The 12521-nt window shown below is 33.7% G+C and overlaps 2 protein-coding genes across 2 annotated transcripts; both read right to left on the minus strand.

Annotated features, from left to right (window-relative positions):
* Positions 1–1199: 1199 nt before the first annotated feature.
* Positions 1200–7448, minus strand: LOC126702196 (uncharacterized). Its single transcript, XM_050400854.1, has 5 exons — positions 7395–7448; positions 7004–7068; positions 6108–6364; positions 3607–3795; positions 1200–1630 (listed from the first exon to the last, which is right to left on the minus strand). Exons 2-5 carry the CDS (start codon positions 7008–7010, stop codon positions 1547–1549), a joined length of 537 nt encoding a protein of 178 aa, XP_050256811.1. The 5' UTR covers positions 7011–7068; positions 7395–7448; the 3' UTR covers positions 1200–1546.
* A 4401-nt stretch (positions 7449–11849) lies between these two features.
* LOC126704367 (transcription elongation factor TFIIS-like) lies at positions 11850–12521 on the minus strand. The gene is made up of 2 exons (XM_050403351.1): positions 12455–12521; positions 11850–12274 (listed from the first exon to the last, which is right to left on the minus strand). The coding sequence occupies exons 1-2, from the start codon at positions 12519–12521 to the stop codon at positions 11850–11852; spliced, it is 492 nt and encodes a 163-aa protein (XP_050259308.1).

The raw sequence follows: 12521 nt of genomic DNA on the forward strand, positions 1-12521 counted from the left end.
AAAACAAAAAATATATTTCCACCGCCTTGTGTTATGTTACACATTTAAAATTTAGGTAGGTGCCGGCTCGACCTCCTCTCTCATAATGGCCATATATTGACGAGTCCTTCTGCACCTATCAATGGTTTGGTTTGTGACATCAAAACAATAGTATCTACTTGACTACTACTTCCAAGATTTTAAACATGTCTGGGTGGGCCAATGAACTTGTCATGGTAGATACCACGAATCCACTGAACTGACAGTAGTGTTCCTAGGAAGTTTAGAGAATGGTAGGTGTGAATAAAGATTATGTTGTATCACATTAATTCATAGGTGAGGAGGAGCTATGTTGTTGGGGTTACTGTTTTACATTTACCGTTTTCTCGAAGTTTATTTAGCTTATTTGCTAATGTATAGCTTTTAAAAGACTTGATTTTTATAGGACATGTGTTCGCATCTTTATATGTCTAATGCACTGATGCACTAGATACAAGCTTAACCCATTTATAAAGCTTAATCTAAATGCAGAGCGTTTGGATGGATTTTTTGCAGAAAAACTACGAAAATTGGTTAAATTATAGTTGTGGGAATTGCTAGTATATGAGCTCTGCTTTCTAGCTCATTGCCTATTAACTGTTTGGTGGGTGTTCATTGAGATTCTACATGGGCTAGCTGACGTTATTAGTCCATGGATGATCAGATTGGAAGATCACTGGAGCAGTGTTCTATCTAAATATATTCCCCAAATTGACATTATCCTGTGCATACTAATGCTTAAATAGAAGGTAGTATAAGTCAGGAGACTCAGGACACACTGGAGATGTAACATAACTAGCTACACTTTTAGCGCTAATGGTATCAAAATCAAATCGAGAATAAGGAGAGACCAGATAGATGATCCATATTTTTTTAATTAGCATTGTCAATGCCAAAGATTTGTAGTAGCCAACAACATAGGCCACAATAACGCGATTGAGTTGACGGGGTCATAAGGGCAACAGCTTTTCTAACATTTGGACGTTTATACATTTTTAAGATTGTACTTCTCTGCCATTTAACTTCGGCAAAGGATCCTTTCCCGGTTTTTCTTCGCAAAAGGAGTCATAGTTTGCATTTGAAATTCCAATCCTAATAAAACCCATTTATCAAACAACATTGTGCATAATCAATCTGCTTCCACCACTCATCCTAGCAACCACAACATGAAATGCATGCCAGCCACATAACTATCATCTACTCATTAAGTAATTTTTATGCAACTATATGATTCATATCAGCTTTAAAAGTAAACTTGATAACCGAAGAAGCCCAAGTATATGTGAACATGCAAGTTTGAAGATGTTACAGCCATTCAATCATCCTTCTTTTCTCAACCCAATCAACTAAAAAATGTGGTATATCATGGGGAAACAAAAGAAAAAGCCTAAAGAACTGAAACTTTTATAGAGTTAGTTACGGATGCCATTTGTATAGGGCTAACTAATTTGATGCAATGGCAGCACATTTCCAGTGTTATACTCTCCAACAGTATGTATCATTATGTACACCAGGCATCAAAGTCGAGTCACTTGGAACTCTGTCTAGCAGTTTCTTCAACTCGGGTGAGTGCATCTGTGAGCACATCAATGGTCCAATCCTTCAAATCCTCCTGCACAAAACAAGTAAATGACATCACTCATGGGCATTTTGTGTCATCATCGTAAGGGGAAAGCATATCTTTTCTTCATGAGAAGTAAACAAATGAGATGACCTTAGTGACATGCATAAGCACATCGAAACTTTATTCAAGCCAATGAAGAATCATTTTTTATGTATCATTTCAAGAAGAAAAAAAAGCCCTCACATTAAATGGTCTAAAGTTGTTTGATCATGCAGAATCCTTCAATAAAAAATCTCTCACAGGGAAACCAGACCATAACAGTCCATGTGGCATGAGACCCACAAACAGTATGCAGATAAAGGTTCATTTTTTTTTAAAGTAGATAAAGCTTCATGAACTGACATAATCATTTCTTGCTTGATGTTTAAAGGCTTCCTTGTATGGCGTTGACTCTGATGAAACTAGAAGTTCCCAAGTGAAAGAACATTATGCAGTCAGCGCTGTAACTTATCAATGTAGGTCTACTTAAATTATTTTTACCTATAAAAAAAAGGTCTTATGTTGGATTAAAATTTAAGAGATGCATATTCAAGGTTAGAACATTCAGCAACTATCCATTAAAATGTATTTGGCTAAGGTTTTTTTTTTTTTTTTTGGGGTGCTTATTTTACAAGTGCAACTTTTTAAGGCCTCAAAACTATATTTTTACACAGCTTATGTTTTAAACAAAAGAAGCCAATCAAAATAAGCTCATTTGAGCCCTCAGGAATGCTATCATATGTCAGGGAATGGTTAAAGTTGGGGAACAGATTGGGAAACTAATCAGGAAACAGGGTAAAGCTCAAATTGAGGATGATAAGGCCTACGCTGACTCCAGAGCAAATACAGAGATTTGTTATATATGGGGGAATTGCAGATAAAGGCTGTGTTAAGTGCTTATCCTGAGTGTTGTGCTCAGGATGTTTGTAGTTGTGCTTTTTCTGAGTGTTTGAAATTGTGGATTTGTAGCTAACCTTGGTGAGGTTGAGGGGTTTAACTGTTGTAATTCTGGTTGCTGGTCTTTTGACCTGAGTGTGTTGTATTTGAGGTCCCTGTTGGATGCTGTTGCTGGTTTTCCCAGATTGTTGTTAAGAAAATTTTACTTGATTATTGCAAAAAAAAAAGCTTATCCAAACACATTACTGGGTCATTTGCAATGTCTCCATGAACTACAAAATTTTCCAACCAATGCTCCAAAGCAATATAACAACATTGAAATATGGATATTAAAACAATTTGGCAGTCATGTAATAACGATGATAAAATTCAAAGTGATGACTATAGAGAATTCTGAATAGTTAAGCTACGGCTTTTATAGGATAGGAGTGAAAAACCAGGTATATGTAGTACATCCAAGAGAATGAATGAGATAAGACATAAAAGAAGAACATTTTGATGATCATTTAAAACATTCCCAATTCTTTAAAATAAACCAGAGATTAAAATTACCAAACCAATTTCTTCATCCCTCAAGCTGCTTAATGATCAATACGGACTGTATAATTAACATGAAATTGAAAATACATTGTTGTTTATATATAACCATTGCAATCCAAATTTTTAAGAAAACATTAACATTGAAGATCAACATCATGTAAGCATGCACTCAATAGCAAAGAAATAATTCAAATTCAGCAAAACAGGATGAATGAACACATTTGGTCTTTCAGCCATCCTCCCTCCCCCCAAAAAAAGGTATTTGAATTTTATCAAAGGAACAGTAATGAGTGTCTTAAACAAATGAATATAAAAGCATATATGAAACTCTCACATTCTATTAATTCCACAGAGATTAGTTATAACTTAGTGTGAGCGGTATTGACCTGTATAGATTAGAGGATTAAAGGATCTCATAAGTCATAAAGCATAACATTGAACAGCAAAGCACACTAGAGTCATAGCCTATGTCCATAAGCAATCTTCTCCACAAAATAACCAAGCAAGAAAGAAGAGTAGAGTATATATAAAATGATGAAGATCCTGACCTTGTGTAGTTGTTCACCAGTTCTAATTCGTGCATTAGGACGCGCAAGCTTGGATTCAAAGGGAGTTCTAGGCCTCACTTCTCGAATTTCTTCCCACTCCTCATGACTCAACATTCTAACCGTGCCTTGCCCAGCAGGAGCATTCTTTATTTTTCGCTCTATCAGTTCCTGCGACCTTGAATCATCGTGCTGCCACCACACCACATAAGATTCAAATCACGTTAACCAGTCTATAGACTAAAATTGCCTATGCAAAACTACGGCAACATTTTGTATCCTATCAAACATAAGATGCCAACATGAAGCCTCCACAACAAAAATCCAACCTTTCAATTGGTGCACCATTTCATTAAAAAGAAGGTCACATTAACCACTCCTTAGACTAAAATTGGCTATAAAAAACTATGACAGAAATCAAACTAAAAACAAAGCATTTGCTATTTTATCCAACATAGACGCCAACATGTTTACAGTTAACCCACCTTTGTTTTACAGATGATTTGGTGGTTTTTACCGATCTTCCATCTATTCAAGTAATAAAAGGAGTGTTGGAGGAATTCAAAAGTATGTCTGGTTTGAATGCGAAAAGTGGAAGGTTTTTTTTTGGATAAGCGAGGAGAAGTGAAGTTTTTGGCTCAGGCACTTCTCCCTTTACCAGAAAACAGATTTTTGATGGTTAAATTTTCAAAGAGGGTAAGTTACAAGTGAGTTATTTGGGTGCTACTCTGATATCAGGCAAGTTGAGTACTCCGGTTCAGGATTGTAAGCCATTAAACGAGAAAATCATTGCCAAGATAAATGCTTGGAAATGTAAAAAGCTCCCATTTGCAAGTAGACTACAACTACTGCAATTAGTACTCTATAGTTTCCCATTTTTCTAGGCTAGTGTGTTCAAATTTCTTAGAAGTCATTAAGATTATAAAGCAGAAAGTTAATAGGTTTCTGTGGAAGGGCCAAGATTATGGTGCTATAGGGTGTTAACATTTATTGGGATTTTGTGTGTTCCAAAATGGGAATGTGGCTTGGGTCCGAAGAGGCTTGAGTGGAATAAGGCAAATGTTATAAAACATATTTGAAATCTGTTTGTAAAAGCAGGTTCCTTGTGGGTAGCATGGGTGCATAATAATATCTTGAAAGGTAAGAGTTTCTAGATTGTTAAGGTTCCTCAGGAAAGCACTTGGGGTTGGAGAAAATTATTAAAATTATGAAACCTTGCTAGACCTTATCTGAAAGTTGTAATAGGAGATGGTAGACTTCTACGAGGTTGACATGACTGGTGGCAAGCAGTACTATGGATGCTAAAGTTTCTACTATGCTGACAGGCAGGATTGGTATTAGAAACCTGCTTGATCAGATGCTCGTGTCCATCTAGAGTGAGCTATGTCTTGTGAAGTTTGGGGATAAAGATCAAGCTATTTGGAGTATTTCTAAATCAGGTACAATCAAGTCCAAGCATCCAGAGATTAACTGGTGAAAGCTAGTATGGTTCAAATTATCCATACCAAAGCATGCCCTAATCAGTTGGCTTGTGTTTAGAAACAGGTTGACAACTAGAGATAGACTCCTCTAGTGGGACAATAAGGGGAGAGCAGAAGCCATTTATTCTTTGAGTGTGCATTTACTAACAGAATTTAGAAATAAATCATGGAAGGTGTCTTGTTACAAGACCTGAATGCTGCTGAAAATATGTAGTTGAATGGGGCGTTCAAAACCTTAAAGGCAACACTTAACAGCTTCATGGAAGTGTTGTGCAATCTTACATCTGAGGTTGCCTTGTATAATATAACATTTGGAAACATAGGAATATCAGGATGGAGGTAATCAGAACTAAGGAAGAAATTTTTCATGGGGTATCCCCTTATCTGTTCTGTCATGATCTGGAGTTTTAGCTTTTATCTTTGTAAGGTTTAGGCTAAATCATGATTAGTTGAGTGTGTCTGTTTCTGTGTATGCAGCTTACCACTGCATGTTTGTAAAATTACAGTGTTTCATTACAAAAAAATAATATCAATTCTCTGATTCATAAAAAAAAAACGAAACCTTCACAACAAAGTTCCAATTTTTTTTAAAAATTGATGCACCTTCTTACGTACAAAAAATAAATTCAAAAATGACTTTTTTATAAGAAAAAAAAAACAATGCCCGTCAAAATTAATTTGAAAATCAATAGGAAGCAAGCTTCAATTAGTCCATATGGAAAGAAGAAGAAAAAAAATGACAAATGGGTGTCATGGAAAAAAAAAAATTCACAACAAAATTCCTATTTTTCTAATCAAGGCAATGCACCTTTCTTATATACAAAAAAAATTAGGACCCACATTCAAAAAATTACTTTTTTCTAAGACAACAAAGATGCCCATCATCAAAATTAATATGAATATCAACATGAAGCAATCTTTAATTAGCTTGATAAAGAAAGAAAGAAAAAAAGGGAAATGAGAAATGGGTGTTGTGGAAAATGAAAAGAAAGGGAGAATAGAAGAGAAGAGAAGAAAGAGTACCATCATGAGGAGCTTAGTGAAGAGGCCAACGCCAACAACAGTGAGAATCATAGGCAAAGAAGCAGTGTCAAGGTAGGATTTGGACTCGGGAACTTCGACAATGAACTGGTCCTTCTTTATCTTAAGGTTCTTCTTGCTTTTCCTCATCTTCTGCAATTCAGCAATCTTTCTCTTCAAGGTCTCACTTGGACCCTCATGGGACGACATTGTATGTAACTGTAACTGTCTTTGGATCTGACATAGCCTTCGGCTAACCCCTACATACATGATTTTTGTTTTGCTTCAAGTTCAACTGTGTTTGTGACTGAAAAGCTTGTATTGTGTTGAATGAGTTCCTCTCCTCTGTTGTGAACTACCAAAGTTTCAACAACAGTAATCTACTATTCCTCTGAAACTAGTCGCTAACTTGTGCATTGAAAATGAAGGAAAAATAAATAATTTCGTTCAAAATAAAGGTTCAAATAAAAAATTGGTCAAATGATATTAGATATTATGAATGAAGAAGCGCCAGCTAAAAATACAGTTTGGGTATTGTGGTCTAATTGGTTTTGGTAAAAAATTTGGAACATTAAATATTATCATAGCTAATAGGAAAATTCACCGCAAAAACTACACAAAAGAATATAAAGAGAAAAATTCAGAGAGAAGAAGAGTGCCTACCTGGATAAAATCACAGAATTGACACAACACGTTCCAAGAAAACTATTCACATTGAAGAATGTGGTAGTTCAAATTAAAAGTCTCCAATGTCAGATTAGTCAAGAACACAAACAAAAAAGACCATCTGAAAATCAAACGGATAGACCCAATACAATGAAAAGATCAAACTTTGAGACACGTACACCAATAATCCCAAACTTTGTAAATTGCAATACTCAAATCAGTTGGAACCTTACTCTCCATTGCAGTCCAATAACAAAAATTCAAAACTGTAACTGAACTATCAAGAGGCTCCACAGCACTGGCATTACATTGAAAAAACAAAACTTAACAACCACTTATGAGTTTAACATATCAACTTATAGCATAATAACATATTTCCTAGTTTTAACAATTCTTTCTAAGGATCATAGCATCTTAGGCTTAGACATTAACATATGATTTTACAGACTATAAAGTACAATTTAATTCATAATCAGAAATTTTTTCCAACCAAACCCAAATTCTCACCAACACTTAAACTACCTGCTGTAGTAATTCATTCACTGGTGAGTTGCAAAACAAATTATGACCAACAGAACCTATCAAAAGAAGGGTTTGGAAATGAGTTACAAGAAGGGTTCTAACCTTGTTTTTGCTGATGATTTATTGCTTTTCAGTGGTATGTTAAACCCCAAATCAGACTACCGAAAGAAGAAGAAGAAAGAAGGAGATGGGAGCTGAGTTTTGATCGAGGGCCGCCGCTACAGTAAGAAGGAGATGGGCCCAATTCTAAATCCATAAATACTACAAACCCAAACTCATAAGAAGGAGATGGGTCCAAACCCAAACTCATAAGAAGGAGATGGGTCCAATTCCAAATCTATAAATACTATAAACTGAGTTTTGCTTGGATTCATTTTGTTTTTTTTTTTAACAAATTCATGAATATGAGACTCAATTTCAATATATATAAAACTTGAGATTTGTGTGTGTAAAAATATATTTATATGGACTTAAGATTTGATGGTGTAATTTTGTAAATAAGTTCAATAGATATCAAATTATTATTTATAATTTATTGATAATATAAATAATATATTTCATAGTAAAAGTTACATATAATTTTTGACAATGCAAGGGTGGTGAATCTAAATTTTATAAATTTATATTAAAAAAAATCATTCTATTGAATTAACTCAAATAATATAGCTTGGACTGTGATTTAGTTATTAATTATTAGTATAAATTTATGAATGTGCAAAAAAATTTAGTCATTATGTTTACTATATAATAGGGAAAGAATTAGTTAAAAGTCAAGTAGCTCATGAACAAACTCTTCCTTCTTCAATAAGAACATAAACTAAACTCAAATATGTAGTCTTACTTAGTGATGCGTTTGTGTTGAAATTAAAATAAAATAACGAATCATGAACTTTTAATTGCTAGCTTGACTCAACTTGTTTACAATCCTACCTCTACATTATTAATTAGTGAGCCTAATATTATATCACTTTTATTTTATGTTTAAATGGGAGAGAGGAGGAATGAAAAAGATACAAGAGAAAAAAGAAGCCAATATTTATTTTTAGGTGCAAAATTATGTATAAATTCTTAGGCGTTTACATCTTAGAGTTTTCAATTAAATTCAATCACATGGCTTATTGTAAATGTAGTACAACTATATATAGTTTATTGGCTTGTTAGCCAATGCACTTCCTTTAGTATAGTTACAACTTCTAATGCTATATGATTAAATTTATTTGAAAATCGTAAGGTACAATATCATTGGCACATATAAAGCTAAGTGATAAGATAACATTAATTTATGCATGGAAATAGGTCAAAAGTTACTTCCTACAATGAAATATAATGGAGATGCATAGAAGATTTGATTGTCATATACATGGTAGAAAGTTTATGATTTAAAATTTTATTTTTTTGATAGTTGAGAAAGGGAGGATTTGAACTTTAGATGTTTCATTTGGAAACACTTAAGAGGTCTCAAGTGAGAAGTGAGAAGTGAGAAGTGAAGTTCAAATAACAGATATGAGGTGCTACCACAAATAACTCTATTATCATTGGGCTATCACTTTAATTATTATTACCAAAGACATGAGTTATCATGTTGGTATATTATTTGTTTGCTTGCTCTGTGACCGTGCTCGAGGCAAAGTAGATGTGTGCACAAGGTTTTATCAATTTTTTTCCTAAAGAAGACTTGTGATGTGGGAAATTCTATTTAAAAAGACTACGTGCAAAGTATTCAAGGCTAAAATCTCTTACAAGTTAAAAGGAACCACGAGCATACATATGAGGCATGGGTGCACTATGATACAAACAAGATGACAAAGATCATTTTTTAAAAGTTACGGTATGATAAAGCATGTTTGTATGTAATACAAATTCCTTCACAATAAAGGATCTGTAGCTAACTTACTCTCCTAAAAATCATATATGATTTAAATATCTAGGCTAAGCTTGACCCATACATCTATATAAGAAGCAAGAATCCTCATAGAAAAATTAAACAACATTGTAGTTATCATTTCAAATTTCAAGCCATGAGAAACCCACTGTGGAAACATTAGCGAGACATATAGAAGAAGAAACGGCCAAAATGGGCATTTGCCCCTTTTGCCCAAAACAAGTAGCAAAATGCCTCTGTTCTGAAACTATTTAGCCATATGCCCCTGTTTTAAACTCGATTTTCTAAAAATCGAGTTTCAATGAAAAACTCGATTTTTAGAAAATCGAGTTATAGACAAAAAAAAAAAAAAAAATTACATGGAACTTGAGTTCCATGTAACATTTTGCAAGTAACTCAATTTTCATTAAATTGAGTTTTTCATTGAAACTCGATTTTTTATTTTTATTTTTTAAATCGAGTTTTAAAACAGGGGCATTTTGCTAGATAGTTTCAGAACATGAGCATTTTGCTACTTGTTTTGGGTGAAAGGGGCAAATGCCCATTTTGGCCAAGAAGAAACACATCACGACCAAGTACAAGAAGATCATCCAATCTTCATGTGCCAAATATGCGTAGAGCCCATGCAATCAAACTAGAAATTCAATTACAATAATAAATGGGTGCACCCTTTTTTATGATGCAAAATACATCGAAACCTAGATTGATAACAAGGTGCCAAACATTGAATGTCCTATATTTATTTATGATACATGAATTGCATGTTTAATTAAGAATTAATAAATAAAATTTAACATTATATATATTCTATATCTATATTAGCTACCTTACTTTAAAGGCTTCACAACATCATTATTTTATTTATTTGATTTTTAAACCAAATTTTACCACTAAAAATGTGTTTCTCTTATATTTTTGTTGTGCACTATGGTCCACTTTGGTTCTATTTGGTCCATTCTGTCAACTTCGGTCCACTTTGGTTCTATTCGGTCCATTTTATGTCCACTTTGTTCGGTCCATTTGGGACTTTGGTCCTATTCTGTCCATTTAGTTTACTTTGGTCCTACTCGGTCTATTTTAGTCCGATTTGGTCCAATCAGGTCCAGTTTGGTCTTATTAGGTCCCGTTTGGTCCTATCCAGTCCATTCTGTACATTTCGGTCTTATTCAGTCCATTCGGTCTTATTCAGTTCACTTTGGTCCTACTCGGTGCAATTAGGTCTAGTTTGGTCTTATTCGGTCCAATTGACTATAGTTTGGTCTTATTCGGTCCCCTTTGATCCTATTCGTTCTAATTCAGACTAGTTTGGTCTTATGCGGTCCATTTCAGTTTATTTGGTTCAGTTCGGTCTACTTCGGGCTCTATTCGGTCCAGTTCGGTTCTATTCGGTCCCAATCGGTCTATTTTGGTCTATTCAGTCCACTTTCGAAAATAAATAAATAAATAAATAGTGTATATATATATATATATATATATATATATAATATATTACTAAATAAATAAATAAATAAATAAATAAATATCATATATTATTAAATAGTTGAATGAAATAATTAAAATTAAATTAATAAAAATCACATTCTGAAATTCTTATTTTAAGTAATTTTAGTTTTTTCGTTTTATATTTTAATTATAAACAATTGGTTACTTTGTTGTAAGAATCACAAACCATAGTTTCCATTCTTCTCTGGCGTAAATGTAGGTTTTTTTATAGATGCATTCAAAGGTATGCCTATAATCTTCAAATATGGTTACAAAATCATTTAAATAATTTTTGTGCAATCAATAAAACTATTGTTTGTATTAGGCAATTAATCAAATAGTTGGATAGCTCATTGAAATACTATCCAAATGTTGTGTGAAACTCAAATTGTCACCTCTAAAAACAACTAAATAGTAAACCAAATTTAAGTTAAACCAAAGTGATGAAAAGAGAAAACTTGTGATTGAGAACACAAAACTACCAAAATTTATATACCATTACAAACCTTTCAAAATAAAGAGAGAAAAAAAACCTAGAATAGAATAGATAACAAAGCGAATTTGAGGTGACAATTAAATAAAAATTAACAAAAAAATTCATTATTCTTGGCATAGTTTAGCTCCTCCCTCTTACTTAAAAAAAAAAAAATGTATTCTTATTTGAAGTCAAGCGAATCTTGAGAGGTAAAAAATTCTTCTTTTTGTTTTTTATTTATTTATTTATTTTATATTAAATAATTAGATACCAATTTATGCTTTGGTTCAATTTCTATTTATATATCTTATGGTTTGTAGGCAAGGACTGGGATTCAAATCTTTAGAAGGGAGTTTCATACGCATTACACTTAGATTAGAATTCTATCTTACATAAAAATAAAAATAAAACATTAGTAAAAACTCAAAGGGAAAAAAATTACTTTAATTAAGATGTTCAATTTGCAGAAGAGAAACTAATCAAACAGGGAAAAAAAAGATCAAACAGTTTAATTAGAACACCATATCAGACGAGAGGATGATTAAAAAAAAAAAAACCTTGATATATTAGAAAGAAAATCTTAACACATATAATGCTAAAAAGGTTGGTATATCGTGAATCATATTGTGGAAAAATAATGGAGCTAATTCCTAGCTAGACTAATAATAATTCTTTTCAACAGCTAGTACTGGTGTTCCTCAGAATCAATTCTGCAGAACTAGACCTTCCAGCGTTTGCTGCATTTGACGCAAGTGACATAAGTTGTCATGGGTTCATCGGCACTCCGGGTCTGCAACTGGTAGTAGGTGCACTTGCGCTCACGGCACCGGCTGCACTGAAACATGTCAGTGGTGGCCTTATCTTCTTCATCAGCATCATGCACACATCTCTTCAACGTTTTCAACTTTATCTGAATATTCTCACGCTTCCTTTTCTCACTGGCCATCTCCTCGGCACTCATGGTTACAAGAGTCTGTGCATTGATCTCACCAAGAACAACCTTTCGCCTCAAATCTGAGTTTTTTGGGTCTTTGAGATTGAACAAGACGGATTGATACTTAGCCTTCTTGATTGGATTGGACCACCCAATTCTTTCGTACATTGCAGACTCTACTGAAGCAGCGACTTCAACTGGGTCAAAAGCTGGTGATATGCTCTCATCAGTTTCAGATAATACTCTGGAAAAGGCCTCTGCCAACAGTTTCCTAACGCTCTCTCGATAATCAGAGTTCTTGCTCGACTTGGAATCTTGATGATGATGATGATGATCAATCTTCTTCTTCACTGTTTCTGTTTCTGTTTCTGCCTTAGGATCAGCAATACCCGACTTGATTATCAGTCTCTTTCTTTTTGGAACCCCGAAATCTTTTTCAATGCTCAGTGCCGCCAT

The sequence above is a fragment of the Quercus robur genome, chromosome 10, assembly GCF_932294415.1.
Source record: "Quercus robur chromosome 10, dhQueRobu3.1, whole genome shotgun sequence".
Taxonomy (NCBI): domain Eukaryota; kingdom Viridiplantae; phylum Streptophyta; class Magnoliopsida; order Fagales; family Fagaceae; genus Quercus; species Quercus robur.

Bases quoted from the DNA above. Each gene is read 5' to 3' on its own strand.
- LOC126702196 (XM_050400854.1), bottom strand. The intron at 3,796-6,107 runs GTACTCTTTCTT...GTGTGGTGGCAG, and splicing joins TCACTAAGCTCCTCATGATG to CACGATGATTCAAGGTCGCA. The intron at 1,631-3,606 runs GTCAGGATCTTC...TGTTTTGTGCAG, and splicing joins CTGGTGAACAACTACACAAG to GAGGATTTGAAGGATTGGAC.
- LOC126704367 (XM_050403351.1), bottom strand. From the start codon at position 12,521: ATGGCGGCACTGAGCATTGAAAAAGATTTCGGGGTTCCAAAAAGAAAG. The intron at 12,275-12,454 runs GTATTGCTGATC...GCATATCACCAG, and splicing joins GAGACTGATAATCAAGTCGG to CTTTTGACCCAGTTGAAGTC.